The sequence below is a fragment of the Pteronotus mesoamericanus genome, unplaced genomic scaffold, assembly GCF_021234165.1.
Source record: "Pteronotus mesoamericanus isolate MK-2021 breed Mesoamerican mustached bat unplaced genomic scaffold, CSHL_Meso_final scaffold_85, whole genome shotgun sequence".
NCBI classification, from domain to species: Eukaryota; Metazoa; Chordata; class Mammalia; order Chiroptera; family Mormoopidae; genus Pteronotus; species Pteronotus mesoamericanus.
The window spans coordinates 54,325,746-54,343,603 of NW_026555329.1; the positions used below are offsets into that span (position 1 = coordinate 54,325,746).

A 17,858-nucleotide genomic window follows, 5' to 3' on the forward strand; every position below is an offset into this window, starting at 1 on the left:
TGTGTGTGTGTGTGTTTATGCATGTGCACACACACACAGTTAAATCGCTATTTCTTTTCAAAAATAGCCAGGCTGTTGTTTTAAATAAAGAATAGGTTGAGAACTTGTACAAATGAAACATTTAATTTTAACCAATGTGCTTCTTTTTATTTGTCATGGAAGCTATATTAAAATGTTAAAAACAGAATAAATATTTTAGAATTTTCTGGAACCAGGAAATCTCTCCTGTTTGAATCTTCCTGCTCTCTCACCTTTCCTAACTCCAACGTTCTAATTGGCAATTTTATATCATGCACAAGTGAGCAAGGCTTGGGCTTGTATGGTTAGAAGGAAAGTGGTGCAGCCGAGTCCAATCCTTCTTGGTTCATAGTTGTTAGGAAGATTTCATGCTGCACTAGAGCATGACATTCAGTGTTCTTACTGCAAAAAATAAGATTATTCATCTTTTTCTTATCTCTCTTAAACTCTATCGGCACAAAACCCAGCTAACGTACAGGATTTCACTTTCCGATAAATGTAAGTTAACTTGCTTTTCAAGGTACATAATGTTCAGTGGCTGAAATTCTTTATAGTTCCACATATGAGATAATTCAGGATTGCAAGCCCATTATTTTGTTTCAAACACATTGCCCGATCTTGTACTTAAAGAGCAATGAGAAATGCTTTAGAAAAGGTAATGTTTTCCCACGTATTCTGAATTTATCAGGATAAAATTGTCATATCTTGTAGGATTGAATTCAATCTGAGTGAGAAATAAAACAGTTTATTAATTAATAAGAAGACTCAGAAAAGAAGTGATATTTTATGGGGGGATGGATCATGCTGTCAATACACTGTCACCAGTATATTTGTGATTTTTTTCCTACTGAAGAGGCAAATTTCATTTTTCCAAAGTTTGTTGCTTATGTTTTCCTATATACTCCTCACCTGTTTTCCTTTATTGTTAATAGCTTACATTACTATGATACATTGCAAATTTTAATTTTCCAAGGTTTTTTGTTGTTGTTTCTAGTTTTCTTGTGTATTATTCTGATGGGCTTTGAAAACATTATCATTTAAGTCATCTTCACCTGTGAAAGGACTAGAGTTCCTTTTTGTGGCTATTTCTCCCCTGTTCAAACAGGTGGGAGGCCCAGCCTCTGTGGCTTTATGCCGGACACTCATTTCCTTCCCACAGAGTTTCTCTGACCTTCAGGATAACTCAGAGTTTGCCAGCCCATTGTTGGTTCTATCCAAGGGTGTGTAGTCCAATACTGCTTCCTTCCTTTCCCCCTGGAAGTGAACATTACCCCATAAGCTAGGGACAATCCTCAGATGCCCCCCTCTAGTATTTCAGTCTGGAGAGAAAAGCTAAGCAGAGTTGGTCTTTCAAAACTTCATTGTCTAGCCAAGTTTTCATAATACCCATTTCTCTTTCACCAATTGAATACCTCTCAGTGTCTTTTCTCAAATCATTATCCAATCCCTTTGCCTCATATAGAAAGTCATGATGCACATAGAGTGACAGATTTCAGTTTTTACATAGAGAGGGGACATCCAGCTGTGAGATCAGGCTTTAGACAGCTGTTTTCTTGGGGAAGCCTCATTAGGAGAGGGAACAGCAGCTGCGTGAGCGCCTCAAGCTGAAGAGAATCCAGGAGGGCGAGGTGTCTTATTCTCTCCTACTGTATTTCTAACAAAATTAATAAACAGATTTTTTTTCCTGGCAGTTCTCATTTGGCTAGACAAGGACAAGGTAAGTTTTCATGAAAGTCTCAACTTGTGTAATGGATTTTATGGGTAAAATAGCTACCATAAAAGCATTAAGTTAAAACTTTAAAAGGATTTGGTAAACAAGGAAAGTTAAGACTTTGGTTTGTGATTATTTACTTGGGAAGGATGGGAATCTTGGCAGATTCGAATTTTGCTAAAAGGCCTTCTAAACTGTAAAAGAGTCACTTTCAGCTTCTCACTATCTGGCCTTAAATAAATGCCTTTTCGAGTTGCCTCTGCAGTGGTGCTGTTTTCCCACCATTGTACTTCACAGCACAATTTACAGTGTGTCCCCCCAAAAGAGCATTTCCTTTCTCAATTGTCACAAAGCTGCTGAAGAGAAGCTTATTTTTAACTTGGAAATCTGTTTTGTTTTAATAGTTTTAGTCTAAGAACCGTTGTCTTATAGACTTCCTACAAACCCAATGCTATCTTATTATAGTTACTAAAGTTTTATTAATAAATTTAAACTACATTTCACACATGAGTAAACCTGCAATAATAAAATGAACCTATTATTTATTTAACATTGAACAGGATAGGCGGTACAGTCCTAGAAATGAGATGTAAAACAGTGCCAAGGGAGATAATTAGAAACATTACTACAATAGAGATCATATTTGGGGCTATCTCCAGTTCTGTTTTCATCTCTTTCTAATACAAATAATATATTGAATGTATTAAATATTACATCATTTTTTTAAAAGCTGAGTGTGTCAGCTAACCAACTGGTATATATCAAAGAGTGACCATATTTAAAGAAAAAACACAAATCGATCATAAATGTTAATTAACAAATAAAAGAACAAGATTCGTTTATTCATAGGTTGCTGCCTGACACATAGAAAATGATTTATAAATAAATGGCAGATATATATTGAATACTATCTATGTATGTGTTTGATATTATGAAAGCTGCTGAATATAAACGTTGGATATAAAAAGAGGTATTTTTGCTATGTGACTGTCTTCTCTGGGTTGGGGATATCACAGCAACAGGAGTGTAGCACACACAGCATGGCATATGTTGGAGCTTGGCTTCTAAGGCTGATGAATGAGTTTGAGCAGAGTTTCATCTAGAGGCTCATGAAGGAGTTACAATCAGACTCATAAGCATAAAAGTCTGGGTCCAAAGTGTGTCTTCTCTAACCCAGAAGTTTCCTAGAAGGTGAATTCATTTCAGAGTAGCCCAAGAAGGTCTTTCATTCCCACCAAGGCTGAATCTTCTTTATCTCATCTCTGGATCTCCTGAAAACAACTTGTTTCCTCAGCATGTCAGATAGTTTTAATGTTCCAGATGTTCTGAAATTTGTGACCATTATTTCTTCAGTGAAAATTAAATTTCTTAGGTGTGAGACAATGAAAGAATTTCAGACTATCTGAGCATACATATTTTGTTTTCCACACATATGAAAGATGATATATTGGATTTTTTAAGTTCTATGTTGTCCTTGTAGGTCTTCCCAACTAGTGCCCCTCTGGAAGGAGGGACAATGTTGACCATATGTGGCTGGGATTTTGGATTCAGGAGGAATAGTAAATTTGATTTAAAGAAAACCAGAATTCTCCTTGGAAATGAGAGCTGCACCTTGACCTTAAGTGAGAGCACAACAAATATGTAAGGATCTTAAAATGCTTTGCTGGGTTGTGGTTGGAAAACAGGTTTTGTTTTTGAATGAATGTTTATAAAAATTGCCCCAGAAGTTTATCTTTTAAATTAAAGAGTCTTTCCATATCTCATCCCTTGTGGATTTGCTTTGTCTTGTTTTGTTAATCTTATTTACTGCCAGGATTAACGAGAGAGAAAGGTGACATTACCTGGGTGAAAAAAAGAAAAATCCAGCATCTGGGAGTTTTCAGCCTTTTTTGTAATAACTCTTCAGAATTTGGGTAGATTTGAAAGGACTGATTAATATCACTCCATCTTTAATTCTTTTCAAATTTACTACCCAATGGCTTTTTCTGTAAAAATCAGTGAATAGTTCAATATGTACTCTGTCTTCTAAATTCATTTTCTAAACCTCAGAAATGTAGAGTAGCTGAATCACATTGTTGAGACTTTTTTTTTTCAATGAGCTTAAGTTTACATTCAGCTGATATTTATTGGCATTGTACTATAAGGAGTGTATCTCATTTAGCCATTCCCAATTCCTGGGAGATAGCAATAACATTTCTATTTTACAAAGGTGGTTCCTGAAATTCAGAGAGATGGCGTATAGTTTAGCAGAAGTAATCCAGACAGTAAGAGCGAATAGGCCTTTAAGTTAAGCTTTCCTGATCCAATACCTATGCTTGTTCTACTATATTCTGTATGTACCTTCCATAAGATTTGAATCCCATAATGAATGAGAATCTAGAAATCTTTAGTTATCATGTAGTAACAACAACCAAATGTTTAAAGTTTTATAGTTGAAACTAGTCTATCAAGTGGTTATTTTATACATAGTAGAATTCCTTTAAGGATTACACAAAGATCTAAATCTATCCATTTTACTGAGACCAAAACATCCATAAATGTCATACTTGTTTAGCTTAATGACTAAACCAGTTCATTCTGAAAATTTACCTTGTAAATTCTTAGTAATTGCATTATAAATTAGAGCTCATAAAAAGTGAAACAATTCATTATCTTTTTTAAAAAGTTATTTAATAAAACAAATTATATTAATACTTTTTCAGGACCATAAGATTATTGTAAAAGAATCCTATGGAAAGCCTATCACAATTTCATTATTTTTAAAATAATTTAAATAAGCACATGGCAAGTGTAATCACAGAACTGTACCTGTTGGCATACTTTGAAGATATTTAGCTTATTTATAATTAGCCATTGTTTTATATGCTGTTGAAATACTGTTTGTTAAGTATGCCAAATATTATACCTACAGTTTTATAGGATTAGACTTAGAGTATTATGAACTTTTCAATTGGTGAAGTCTGCATTGATGAGGTTTAACATTTCCTATTTTGTCTATATAAATAATGTAATGCAGTCAGTATAAAGATAACATAATAGTACAGGAATAGAATTGCACACTTTTCAGTCATAATGCTTTCCACAAAATTCTGCTTGCTAGCTAGAGTAGTCAACTAAACCAGAAAATGCCTCACTTGGATTTGTTAACATATTAAACTTTGTTGTTGGGGTGTTTTATTTTGTTTTTTCAGGTTAAAATGCACAGTTGCTCCTGCAACGAATGAGCATTTCAATATGTCCATAATTATTTCAAGCGGTCGAGGGACAGCACAGTATAATACATTTTCTTATGTGGTAAGTCTAAGCATTACTTTTCTCATGAAATAGGATATTTAGTGATTACTTAATCTACTTAGAGTTATAAAATTAACAATTTACTTTGCTTTTTTGTTTTTATCTCTCATCAGGATCCTATAATAACAAGTATTTCTCCAAGTTTTGGTCCTAAGACTGGTGGCACTTTACTTACTTTAACCGGAAAGTACCTAAACAGTGGAAATTCTAGACACATTTCAATTGGTGGAAAAACCTGTACTTTAAAAAGGTGTTGTAAATTTATTTTTAGTTGCATCAATCATGTAGTATTAATATTTACATCTAACCAATCAAGAAAAAAATATTCTTTTTGTGGGAAAAAAAGCCAACATATTTATCATTTACTCTCCTGCTGATAAAACTTCCTTTCCAAACCCACCTAGTCCCTTTTGCTCATTTTTCTACCCTTTCCTTATTGTTTTTTAATTCCACTTTAAAATTTTTTCTTTCCATTCACCTTCTCCCCTATTTTATCTTAGTATCCTAGCTATGGTATGAGCTGTGAGGTTCTAATAATTGACAATAAATTAAAATAAACATTTCCGTCAACAATTAGACTAAATCACTTTGGGGAGGTGACAAACTTAGGGGAGACTGAGTTTGGAGGGAAGATATATTTTTGCTTCTTAAAGTTGGAATAGCTCAGTTTAATCGAATACCAAAAGGATACCTTAATAATTACTTAAAATCCTAAATGTTTTGAAGTCAAGGATGGCTTGTTCAAACAAGAATAAATTTGGGATCTAGTCAGATGTAAACAGCCTCCCTTAGAAAGAGCATTTTTCTAGACCACATCAAGAAATTCCTATTTAGGAGCCATTGAGTGATATCTTTTCTATTTATGTATATAATTTTAAAATATGAGTAGGTGTATCTTTAATAACTAAGATCAGTTTTCCTCATTGGTTTTTTGTTTTTGTTTTTGTTTTTTTTTGTACAGTGTGTCAGATAGTATTCTTGAATGTTATACCCCAGGCCAAACCATTCCAACTGAGTTTCCTATTAAATTGAAAATTGACTTAGCTAACAGAGAAACTGGCAGCTTCAGTTACCAGGAAGACCCCATTGTCTATGAAATTCATCCAACCAAATCTTTTATTAGGTAAGTAAAAATTCCTGATGGTTATAAGAAAATAAGGAACATAAGGCTGTCAGAGTAGTCAAGAGGAATTATGTTTTTATCTTTAGCTTTGATGCTATTTCATTTCTTTTGAAAGCTGCCTTTCTAACTCAGGAGTAAAAACTATATTCTTTTTCTGAAAGCAGTTTGACTTTATTAATGCTAGTTCATGCCAAGAAACATTTTATCCTATTCTATTACATTTTGAATGGATTTCAGTAAAAACAGTTTAATGTGGCATGATAGTATTTATACACTTACATTATGTACCTGTCAATTCTCTAATGACCTCAGTGCCCAAATGTGGGATCACCCTTTTCCCCCTTACTCTTCAGTGTATTTTGCCCTGCCTGATCTGCACACAGCTTTTCCCTGTACTAGTGTGCCTTTGAATTGGTATTTCCTTGGACCTAGTTCAGTCTGCCTTGTTTTCATTAACTTTATCAGTCTAGCAACAATAGTTATGTTCATTCTTCTTGTATTTTTTTCAGAAGAAAAATTTATTTTTCATAGTTGATGAATAAAAAGATAAATGCATTTCTTCATTTTATAAAATATACATTTTAAAAATACTTTCAAGTTAAATAAGTTGTTTCCAAAGAATTGTTAGCACTGAGATTTCATTTAACTTTGGCTCTAGCTGCAACTTGCAATCACTGAACATGATTTAATTGAATTTCTTTCTTAAAAATACTTGGTAGGGAAAGAACCTCTCAATATCGCTAATTTTCTATTTTATTTTGCCAGTGGCGGGAGCACAATAACAGGTGTTGGGAAAAACCTGAATTCAGTTAGTGTCCTGAGGATGGTAATAAACGTGCATGAAGTAGGAAGGAACTTTACAGTGGTAAGTCCTTTGAGTGATAGCTGTGTTTAAAGCTCTCTGTCCCTGCCTCTACTACTGGGTTTGATGGTTCATAGGACATTTCTGTTTGCCTGTAATGTTTGCTAGCTATCTTCCTTACAGTGTAGGTCAAATAGTACTTTTATTCAACAACTAAAATTATCTCGTCTACATATCTCGGGCTACATTGTAAAAACAATACACATACACATAATATTTAGCCACTAATGATGATTAAGAGCTTGAGGCAGTGTTTGTAAAGACAGTAAAAATACAAACAACATCATTTCCTATCTTAGTGAGTTCGGGGTGCTGTAACAAAAATAACATTGACTGGGTGGTTGAAACAGCAAACATTTATTTCACAGTTCTGGAGGCTGGAAAGTTTAAGATCAATGTACCAGGAGATCTGAGTGCCTGGTGAGGACACTATTCCTCATTTGCAGAAGGCCGTCTTCTCATGTAACCTCACATGAGGGGTAGAGAGAAAGTGGAAGGAAGCTCTCCTGTATCTTTTCTTGTAAGGGCACTAATGAGAACGTCACCCTCATGACTTAATTACCTCCCCAAAGCTCTTCAAATGCTGTCGCATTGGGAATTAGGGTTTCAACAAATGAATTGGGCGGGGTGGGGGGAGGCGGTGACACAAATATTCAATTCATAGCATTCTTCTTCCCCCACTTTTTCATTGCACCATAGAACATCAACCCCTTTGCTCTATTAAATCCGTGGGTAAAGTCTCCAGTATTGCAGCATCATCCATGTCTAAGTGGCAGGCACACAATGTTTTTTTTTACATTCACTTCTTCCTACCATTCTTGTCCTTTTGTTAGAACGTTATCAAGTAATGAGAAAAAGCATTAGAGTACTTATCCTAGTGTATGTATGTTCTTTGGCGTTTCTCCACTTTTCCTTCTCTTATTTATAAAGTCAATCCAATTTAACTGCATGCCTCCTTAAGACCTATTTTGTGCTCTAACAATTTACATAGGTCACATTAAAATGGTAACTTTAGTTTAGACCTTAGGAAGGTTGAAGTTAGTTACAGAGATTTCATATTTTTGTTGTTTATCTCTGATATAAAATACCATGATCTAGTTTGGCTTGTGCAGTCACATAGAATGAAAGTTCTCAGTGCCCCCTTTCAAGCAGGGTCTTGATTGGGCAGGTGATAGATTGAATTATAGCACTTTCTTTTAGATTACCCACCCAATATTTCCTGAAGACTAAGGCCACAGTGTTCTTTAATTACAAAAACCAATTTGGGGCTAAAAATGTCAAGCCAAGTCACCAAACAGTAAGGTCACCTTAAATGAAATTTTCTTGACCTTCTCAATCAGCCACATTGCATCACCTCTAAAGAGTATTATTAGATTCTTATCATATTCCTGAGATTGTACTCCAGAGAGTCATGTATGAAGTAGAGAGCTTTAAAACCAATCCTTACACACAGCCACAAACAAAGTTAGAATACCGCTGCTGTTAATTTAAAGGACCCTAATTCTCCACAGCCAAGTATACAATTATTATCCAAGTGAGAATAACAATAACCTTCTTTGGTGTTGGCGTATGACTTTTTAAAAGTAGAAATCTGAGAAATCATTAGCTTATCTAATTTACATCGAGCCTGTTACTAAAACATGGCCAAATTTTCTTCCTTCTCTCTCACCAGCATAATAACAACAGATAGAACTCCTCTTAGCCTTCTTGATTTATTTATAGCCAAGTATTTATTTAAAACCTGTGTGACATAAGAGTAGCATATCCCAAGGAAGATTCAAACAATGATAGAAGATAAAAATTCTATCTGTTTACATATCTGGAAATGTAAACTTATGTTGTTTTAATTCAACAGAACTATGCATTAGAATTAGACAGGAATATAAAATTCACTGAGTCTGTTTGACTGTTGTTTGTTAAAACTACTTCATAAAGAGACATATTCCTTCCATATTCCCTACCACTTGTAGAATTTGAAGCTGACCATAATTAATTGAACCCATTCATTATTTAAGAAATAAAAACTCTTGGTCAAGCCTGATTTAGATATATTGATCCAGCCACAATAACTTTAAGTCCAATAAACTCTAATCTTTAAAAATAAAAATACTACTTGACTTGAAGTGGTGATCACACAATACAGTATACAGATGATATATTATAGAATTGTACACCTGAAACCTACATATTTATTAACCAACGTCACCCCAATAAATTCCATAAAAAAGAAAAATAAATAAAAATTAAAATACTAATCATCTCAACAAAATGTGTATTAATTGGTTAATGTACATTATGTCTCAAAAGCCAGCAGCCTGTTGTAGTTTTCAAATTTCTTATTGTTTAGATAATTATTGTGATAGTTCATTTCTATTTTTTCCAGATGATATGAATAAATTGCTTTCAGCATTATAATATGAATTTGCTATGAAATTAAATGATTTTATTTATATTGTATTTATATATCAGTTTTCTCTGTCTGCTTACAGCATACACTTTAAATGTAGGATAATTTTTTAAAATTATTTTTAAAAGAATATACCCAATACCCAATTTTGTTTGTGCTTTTTATGTATATCCTGAGTCCTTTTTCTGTTGCAGGAATAAGTAATTGTTTCATCTTTAACTCTGCTTGTCAAAGAAAAGGAAATCTAAGGGATGTTGTTGCATATTTATCTTTTCCTTGGGGAAAAAAAATGCAACCAACCATTTTACCTTAAGTGTGCCACTTTGTGTTGCTGGTTAAGTCTAAGCATAATCAAGAGGAAACCACATTTTCCAAACTTCCATAAATCAAAATTCCAAAGGGGAATATTTGAAATGACAGATGAAGGGGCATGAAATAATAATAGCAAAGTCTTTGTGAAATAGCATAGGAAAAGATTTATCAACATAGACTTAGAGTGAGCAAGAAGCAGTACATATTAAGAGAGTCATTTTTGGATTTACGGTCCTTACTCTTCCATTCAGACCTGTGTGACCTAGTCTGAGGATGTAAGCTCTAAAAGTCATTTCTTCATTTGCAAAATGTGGGTAATCATAGCACCTATCTCATATAATTATTGCTAGAATTAAATGAGACCAACCTTAAAGTATTTTGCACAGAACCTGGCACTCAGTGATTAATAAATCTTAAAACACACTAGAAAAAATGACCTAACAACATAGTTAATTATAATGTGAACTCTATGGTGCCTAGCAGTTGAAAAAGCATTGTACCATATAGCTTATTATGAGGAAGTGAAGTTCTGTGTTTCTTTGAAGATTGCATTGTTTAGATAATTTTGTATCTGTTGTGCTTCCAGAAATATGTTCTTCAACATTAGAAAATTAAATGCTGATTTTCTTCCAAAAATTATATCTTTTAATTGATTGTTTGAAATAGTGAAATGTGAAAGTTGCAATTGATGTTGTCAAGCCATATTCTGTTTATAATGGATGATTGTGTCTTATTATAGGCATGTCAACATCGCTCTAATTCAGAGATAATCTGCTGTACAACTCCTTCACTACAACAGCTGAATCTGCAGCTCCCCCTGGAAACCAAAGCCTTTTTTATGTTAGATGGGATTCATTCCAAATACTTCGATCTCATTTATGTACATAATCCTGTGTTTAAGCCTTTTGAAAAGCCAGTGATGATCTCAATAGGCAATGAAAATGTACTGGAAATTAAGGTAAGAAATGCTCAGAATGCCCTCTTAAATCATCAACTAGCACTTAATTGACCACATGGCTATGTGAATAGAATTTTTGTATTTGGTTGATCATTATCTTACACTACATCAGCAAAAAGCTCTGAAAAACAAATTTTTTTGGCACAGGATTAAAGGTAAGTCTATAATCATGGATGCTTTTTAAGGAAGCATTTAACAACTCTTTCTTGTGTATGTATTAAAAAGTGGCAAATGTAGGATACAGATACATTAAATAGGCTGCCTGTGATGCATTATCCTGCTGATGTTATGTATGTATTTAAGTGGATACCTAAATGAGCTCATTATAAGATAAAAGGTAAGAGCCACAAAAGTAAATGCATTAGTTGTAGTTCTGTACTTCCTTGAAATACTTGGAATTTTGCATCTGGCTAGTCATCTCTAAGCTGATTTATAAATGGAGCTTGATTTCTTCTGCCTTAGAAATATATTAGCCTCTAACTATAATTTAATTGGAGAACAACAGGTAATCTTTTCTAACCCAGCCTGTTGCAAAGAAAGAACACTAAAGCCCAGAGAGGTTAAGTGGTTTGACAAGTGATGAAAAAATGACTAGAATACAACTTTCTTATGTGGCTTCAGTCATTTTTTACTTGAAATAGTAATAAGGCAGGCAAAATGATCAAGACTTTAATTATTTATAGTCTTTTACTAAAAACAACAAAATATTTATCCTTAAACAGGTTGTTTTTAGACAATTAGATTTTTTTCCCTAAAAGGGAGCCTGAATGCAAATATGCACAAACACAAAGTAATAGAATAGGATAGTCCTTGTTTAGGTATAATATAAATTCTCATAGATCATGTTCATTTAGATAATATTACGTTTCTACTGAAATTTTTCTTCTTTTCAACAAGATTATATGTTCAGCCAAACCCATGCACACATTCACACTCATACGAGTTTACTAATCTTGCAATTGTGTTTTGTACAATAATTAAGCAAGCCCAGCATGAAATTAAATGGAAGCCTGCTTCAATGAACAACGTGTTTACCACAGCAAAGTTCTTTCATCTGCTTCTTTAATTAGTTTTATAAAGGGAGAAAAAGCTTTTATCTCTTCTTTTCTTTCAATAAAACTAATCTAGTGTGACCTTTTGCTTTCAATAATTACTGCGTCTGCCATTTGAAAGATTCCATTTGTTTTTTTCTTGGTGAAAACAAGTTTACTTGCAAATATTTTAATGCCCAGATAAACTCTATTTTTCTATCCCTGTGTCTATGATGGAAGGATTAGAGATAAATAGTTCTTTATCCTCCTGAGCACAGTCTTAGATGAAGAAACCTTCTTTTTCTATAAATTAAATACCATTTTTCAGTGCCCTACAAAATTGTTGGACCAAGAAAAATATGATTTGACATCATCTCAGCCTTTCAGTGCTGTTCCCAACATGCCCCAAAGGATCTCTGGAAACAGGCACAAAACACTTTCTTCTCTTGCTTGTATGTAGAATAATCCTTTTCTCTGACAAGAATATAGCACCTGTCATGTCACAGAGTGGCAATCTGGGGGAAAAGGGGCAGTTTAAAGAGACTGTTTTGGTATCATGATTTGGTCTTTTCTCATACTCAATTTTCCTTCAGTATAAGAGGAAATCTAAGGTATAAGAGAATATTTCTGTGACAGCACTTCAATCTTTTACCAATCTCTGAAGTTGATCACATTAAAACCTCTGCGTCTCCTATGAAAGAAATTAAGAAAGCAAAGCATCAGAAAAGAAAAAGCCTCTTCTGGACAAGCAGCAGACACTTTTTAATCCAGTGATTCCCCTGCTGGGACTTATACCCTAAGAATACCAAAACACCAATACAAAAGAACCTATGCACCCCAATGTTCATAGCAGCACAATTTACAATAGCCAAGTGTTGGAAGCAACCTAAATGCCCATCAGTAGATGATTGGATCAAAAAATTATGGTACATATACACAATGGAATACTACGCAGCAGAAAGAAAAAAGAACTACTAAACTTCGCAACAGCATGGATGGAACTGGAGAGCATTATGCGAAGCGAAATAAGCCAGGGGGTGAAAGACAAATACCATATGATCTCACCTATAAGTGGAACCTAACTTATACAACAATACAAAGATGCAAGGAAAATAAGACCAGCAACATTGAAAGGAAAAGAAATCAACAGAGACAAGATGGAAGGAAGGGGGGGCGGGGAAAAGGAAGGGAAAGGGAAAGTCAAGGAACATATAACAAGGACTCATGGACAAAAAAACCAAAGGGGAAGAGCTGAGGGAGGGAAGGAGAGAGGGGGCAAGGGAAAGTGGTGAGGGGTAGGCAGAGACAAATGTATTTGAAAAAATAAATTAAAATAAATTTTAAAAAAAAAGAAGGGATACTGTTTTATTTGTCCAATTACCATTCAAAACATGAGTGTGAAGTGTGTTTGTATTCCATTAGTGAAAACACTATGGGAAGAATACATGCTTAGAGTGAAATTTACTCCTTTTTATTGCCAGGAAGAGTTTATGCTCCTCAAGCAGCCATGCATGTAAGAATTCCTTGGCTAAAAAGTAGTTATGATAGTTTCCCACCCTAGTTGTAAGAATTACCTCAGTCAGCAGTTGGCCCAATGACTGCACCATGGCAAAGAGGGTCAGCTAACTTTGGAGCCAGAGAATGTAATAGAGACCAAGGGTCAGTCACTCCTCAGAACAGATGAAAAAGCCCATCAATGTGGGAGGCTTATGAGCAAGGCTCAGTCAGCCAGCACCAGTGATGGACCGTGGTCATCACAAGTAGACATCTCTCTGGGAGTAGGTATTAAGGCACAATGTTTATGTCAAAGGCAGCTCACCTTTGTGTGACATTTTAGTTAACACAGTACTTTGACATACATTATTTCATCTGAGACTCAGGTGGACCTATGAGGTTTGGGAAATACATGATCATCATCCCCATTTATAGAAAAGTAAACAGAGGTTTAAAAAGATTAGGTGACTTGTCTTGGGTCACCTCGGGTGGGGACAGGGTGGTGAACAGCAGAACTAGGGCTCATGCTCAAGTGTCTTGATTCCAAATTTGGTCTTCTTTCCACTAAATTACAATGTTTTCCATTTTAATTTTATTTAGTGTATACCAAAATACCTTTTATAATAGATTTTTCTATCATGTGGTATGTGATATCTGTACAGTTTTCTAAGTGGAGGAGCTCTAAACTCTTCAAATATCTAAAAATCAATTCTTATTAAATATCTAAAAATCAATTCTTATTATATGACTTTTTGTATATGAACATATTTTATGGAACTAAGGAAGTACAGGAACAGGGACTGCCTGACACTGCCCTGGGGGTTATGTTTTTTCTGGGGCACGTTATATATGTTTATGGAGATGCTTCTCAAGTCCAGTCTCGTGAAGTCAGCTAAAATAGGAAGCAGAAGGAAGTTAGGCCAGCTAAGACAGGAAGCAGAGACTTGGGCTATGACATTGCAAGCACAAGAACAAAGATTGGGAGGTCAGGAAGAGGCCTGAGTCAGTGTCTGGGCATCAGAAGGAAGCATAGCCCTGACCGGTGTGGCTCAGTTGGTTGGGCATTGTGGCAAAACAGAAGGTTGCCAGTTCAATTCCAGATCAGGGCACATGCCTAGGTTGAGGGTTCAGTCCCCAGTTGGGGGACATACAAGAGGCAACCAATCGATGTTTCTCTCTCACATTGATGTTTCTCTCCCTCTTTTTCTCCCTCCTTTACCCTCTCTCTAAAAATAACAATTTTTAAAAAATCTAACATACAGAAGGTAGCATAGTTCTCATCTAAACCAGTCTGTTTGCCTCCAAGAGCCAACCAGAGATTGTCTTCTGCCCCCTTCTGACGATTTTACCTGCAACTCTAGGCCCAATCCCAACCACAACCACTGTGAGGCCAGTCCTATTTCAAGACAGGATAGGGATGAAGAACTCTCTTCTTAGAGGTCATTTGGCCCAGTATCAAGATCTATTCTTACTGATGGCACTTGTAAACTAGTATTTCCCTGTACTTTACATATGAATATGCATTCTGTTAAAAAAAAAAAATTCAGGGCACATAGACAGCACCTGTGAAGAAACCAGTTTAATTTTTGTTTACCAAGCTTTTCTCAAATGACCTGGGAACTTTTCCCCCAAATGCCTATTAACAGTCTGTGGTCTCAGTCTTGAAGCTTTCTGTGAAGATTCTTTGGCCTGCTCCCTAAGCTGAGGGACTCATATCCTCTGGCTAAATTATAAATCTGCCCCACCATGATCAACTCACTAGTTTGCTGCTGCCGAACTCCCTGGACTGTTGCCTGGCTGAGTCCTGCTACCAACTGGCATCTTACAGCCTCAGCTGACTTTCCCAGACTCAATTTTATACATGTGGCCACCATGATGTATAAAAACTTGTAAGACCTTTTCTGTTATAAGGCTATTTTTCAAATCCTACCCAATTCCACTTTCATCTTTTCTATAACCAGCTCAGACATGGGTCCCTGGGCCTGAATCCTAGATAGAAATATGTGTTTTACCTGGCCAGAGTTGGAAAGGAAAGGGAACAAGGAACAGCCTAATATTATACTTTGGGAGTAGGTTTTACTTTAAGAAGGTATTCATTTTAACATTACAATGAGAAGAAGAAACTCTTACTCATCTTTATATTCTTAGTAAAAAGAATGTGTCTTAACATGCAATAGATGTAAGGACATTTGTATCAAATGGAATTTTATTTGCTTCATGACCAAGTCTTTTCTTGAACCGTATTTCCTAATGTGTAAAGCAGGAATAACAATAATACCTACCTTAGGAAGATGTCTTTGCAGTGTAAAATGAGATAACTATACCTCTGAACTGCTATATGTGTATAGGAGATTAAATACCAGAAAGTTTCTTCTATGTTGCTTTATTTAAAAACTCATATATTGCCATTTCAATGACTAAAAATCTGACCTAATTTTGTAAGTATGTTCTTATATTTACTAATACTTAATATTAAATAATGAAAAGGTACATGATAAATGTTCTAAACATATACCTTTTCCCCACAGCTCTATAAAGCTATGTTTATTTTAAATGATAAAAAGTAACCTATATCTATTTCTATTTTTTCTGACTCAGGCCCCTCTGTTACATCATATTCAGCTGCCATTATCACTTTTGAAATATCTTGGGTTGTAGACTTGTAAGATAATCGCTGAACATACAAAGCTATTAGTAATTTCTTATGTATGTCACTGCTTTTCATGTGTTCCTAAGTAGGCACAAATGAAACGAGGTTTAGTTGTGTGGCTGTGTGATCTGTGTTTGTTTTAGAGAAGCCTCTATGCACCATCTGAAGAGATCCTGAGCCTAAAAGTATTGGAAATGTAAATGCAGCATGTTCATCCCTTCCCCCAGCTTTTGTTATTACCTAAGCAAGCAAGACACATTTTAGTCATTCCCTCATAAATCAAGTCCTCCCGCTCTTTAATCTTTTTCTTTGTCATTCACCGAATTCCCTCCAATATGTGAGTGCCTTAGCCTTCCTCAGACCTAACCAACAAGTTGTCATTTGAAGCTCCAAAGTGACCTATTAGATTTATGTGCTTCTATGTTGAATTGCCCTGTGTGGCTGACCTGGCTCAATGGAGTATACATACATAAGGATAGAATTTGTCTCTATCTGTTTTTTCTTAAACTCTACATTCATGTTAGAAAGAAGTACTTACTTCCAATTTCGTCTCCCAGAATAATATCTGACCTACCAATCTATTAAGCTCCCTATGAGACAATGTATGTGAAAGCCATTTGCTAAGTATTAAAAATCACATAAAACAGAGTATTAGTGCTGCAGTTAACTGGCTGCTCTTTGTCTATAAGAAAAATAATAATATGTTTTGATATATCTTTCCTCCAAGTAATGGTGTTTTAATAAATAGCTGTATTTATTAATTGTTGATATGAGAAATTGTTCCTCTATTTTCATTCTTTCCCATGCTAATGATTGCTTTCTTCAACAAAGCATTAATATTTCATAAATGCCTAATGATAACCTCAGTTAACTAAATATGTCAAATTGAATAATTTTTTCAGTCCTCATGTAACTACATAATTGATCAAAATAGGTAACCATGTACTCAAATCGTAATGAGGGTCACATGGCATCTTACGGGAATTTTCTTAAAAATAAATTCATTTATGTATAGAATTTAACTGTGCGATAAGGATGAAAAGAAACTGCCCATATCAAACACAAAAGGAATATATTAACATAAATGAATTAAATCAGAGTCTCTGAAGATGGGACCCAGGCATCAGCATTTTATAAAGCTCTCATTGTGATTCTAAAAGTTAGGGCAAAACTGAGTTTCACTAGATTAGGCAGTGTTAGGAAGCACAACAACTAACTCTCTAAATTGCTTCCTTTTTGCCAACCATCAAGACCCCCTGAAAACATCAATAAGGTAATTATGGGTAAGAGTTCATTCAATGTAAGCATGTGAACCAAAACTCTCTCTCCTTTTCTCTAAAACCCAATTCAATGGAAAGCTATATGCTGTGGCTCCTGACTAATGATGCCCTGAAATGGTCATGCTTTCTTTCAGCCATCCAAATTCCCATGAAAATGAATATCATAAACTGAGTATCACATGCCTTGGCAAACAACACGGCTTATGTTTGCAGTATATTTATATTCCTTCACAATTGTTAGCATTCCTGCAAAACTGTGAAGTGTTAATAACCTCTTTCTTTTTTTTCCTTCCAGGGAAATGACATTGACCCTGAAGCAGTTAAAGGTGAAGTGTTAAAAGTTGGAAATAAGAGCTGTGAGAATATATACTCACATTCTGAAGCTATTTTATGTACGGTCCCCAATGACCTGCTGAAATTGAACAGTGAGCTAAATATAGAGGTGGGATTCCTGCATTCCTCTCATGATGTAAATAAAGATGCTAGTGTAATTATGTCACTTGCAGTCTTAAAATAAATCATTAAAGCTCATTTGTGTGTTGGCTTTGGCTGATCAGCTCAGCCTGGATTCTTGGTTGTTATTTTAGAAATAGTGAGTTTTTTGTTTCCCTGTCTCCTTCCCAAGCTTGAGAGGGTTGATCTCAAAAGTCCTTCCCAGCCACACTCCCTTTGCGTCATGCCACACTCTTGCCAAAATCTGCTCTAATTTTCAGGAGGG

At 34.9% G+C, this 17,858-nt stretch overlaps 1 protein-coding gene across 2 annotated transcripts in view; it reads left to right on the forward strand.

Moving 5' to 3' along the window:
• MET (MET proto-oncogene, receptor tyrosine kinase) overlaps positions 1-17,858 on the forward strand; it is a 151,063-nt gene that overhangs the window by 102,368 nt on the left and 30,837 nt on the right. The window contains exons 6-12 of one of the 2 annotated variants that reach the window (XM_054564436.1): positions 3,210-3,370; positions 4,921-5,023; positions 5,137-5,273; positions 5,985-6,146; positions 6,912-7,011; positions 10,467-10,685; positions 17,436-17,609. In XM_054564436.1, coding sequence (XP_054420411.1) covers positions 3,210-3,370; positions 4,921-5,023; positions 5,137-5,273; positions 5,985-6,146; positions 6,912-7,011; positions 10,467-10,685; positions 17,436-17,609 — 1,056 coding nt within the window. The remainder of the gene's footprint in view (positions 1-3,209; positions 3,371-4,920; positions 5,024-5,136; positions 5,274-5,984; positions 6,147-6,911; positions 7,012-10,466; positions 10,686-17,435; positions 17,610-17,858) is intronic. The other variant, XM_054564437.1, reaches the window with a different exon arrangement.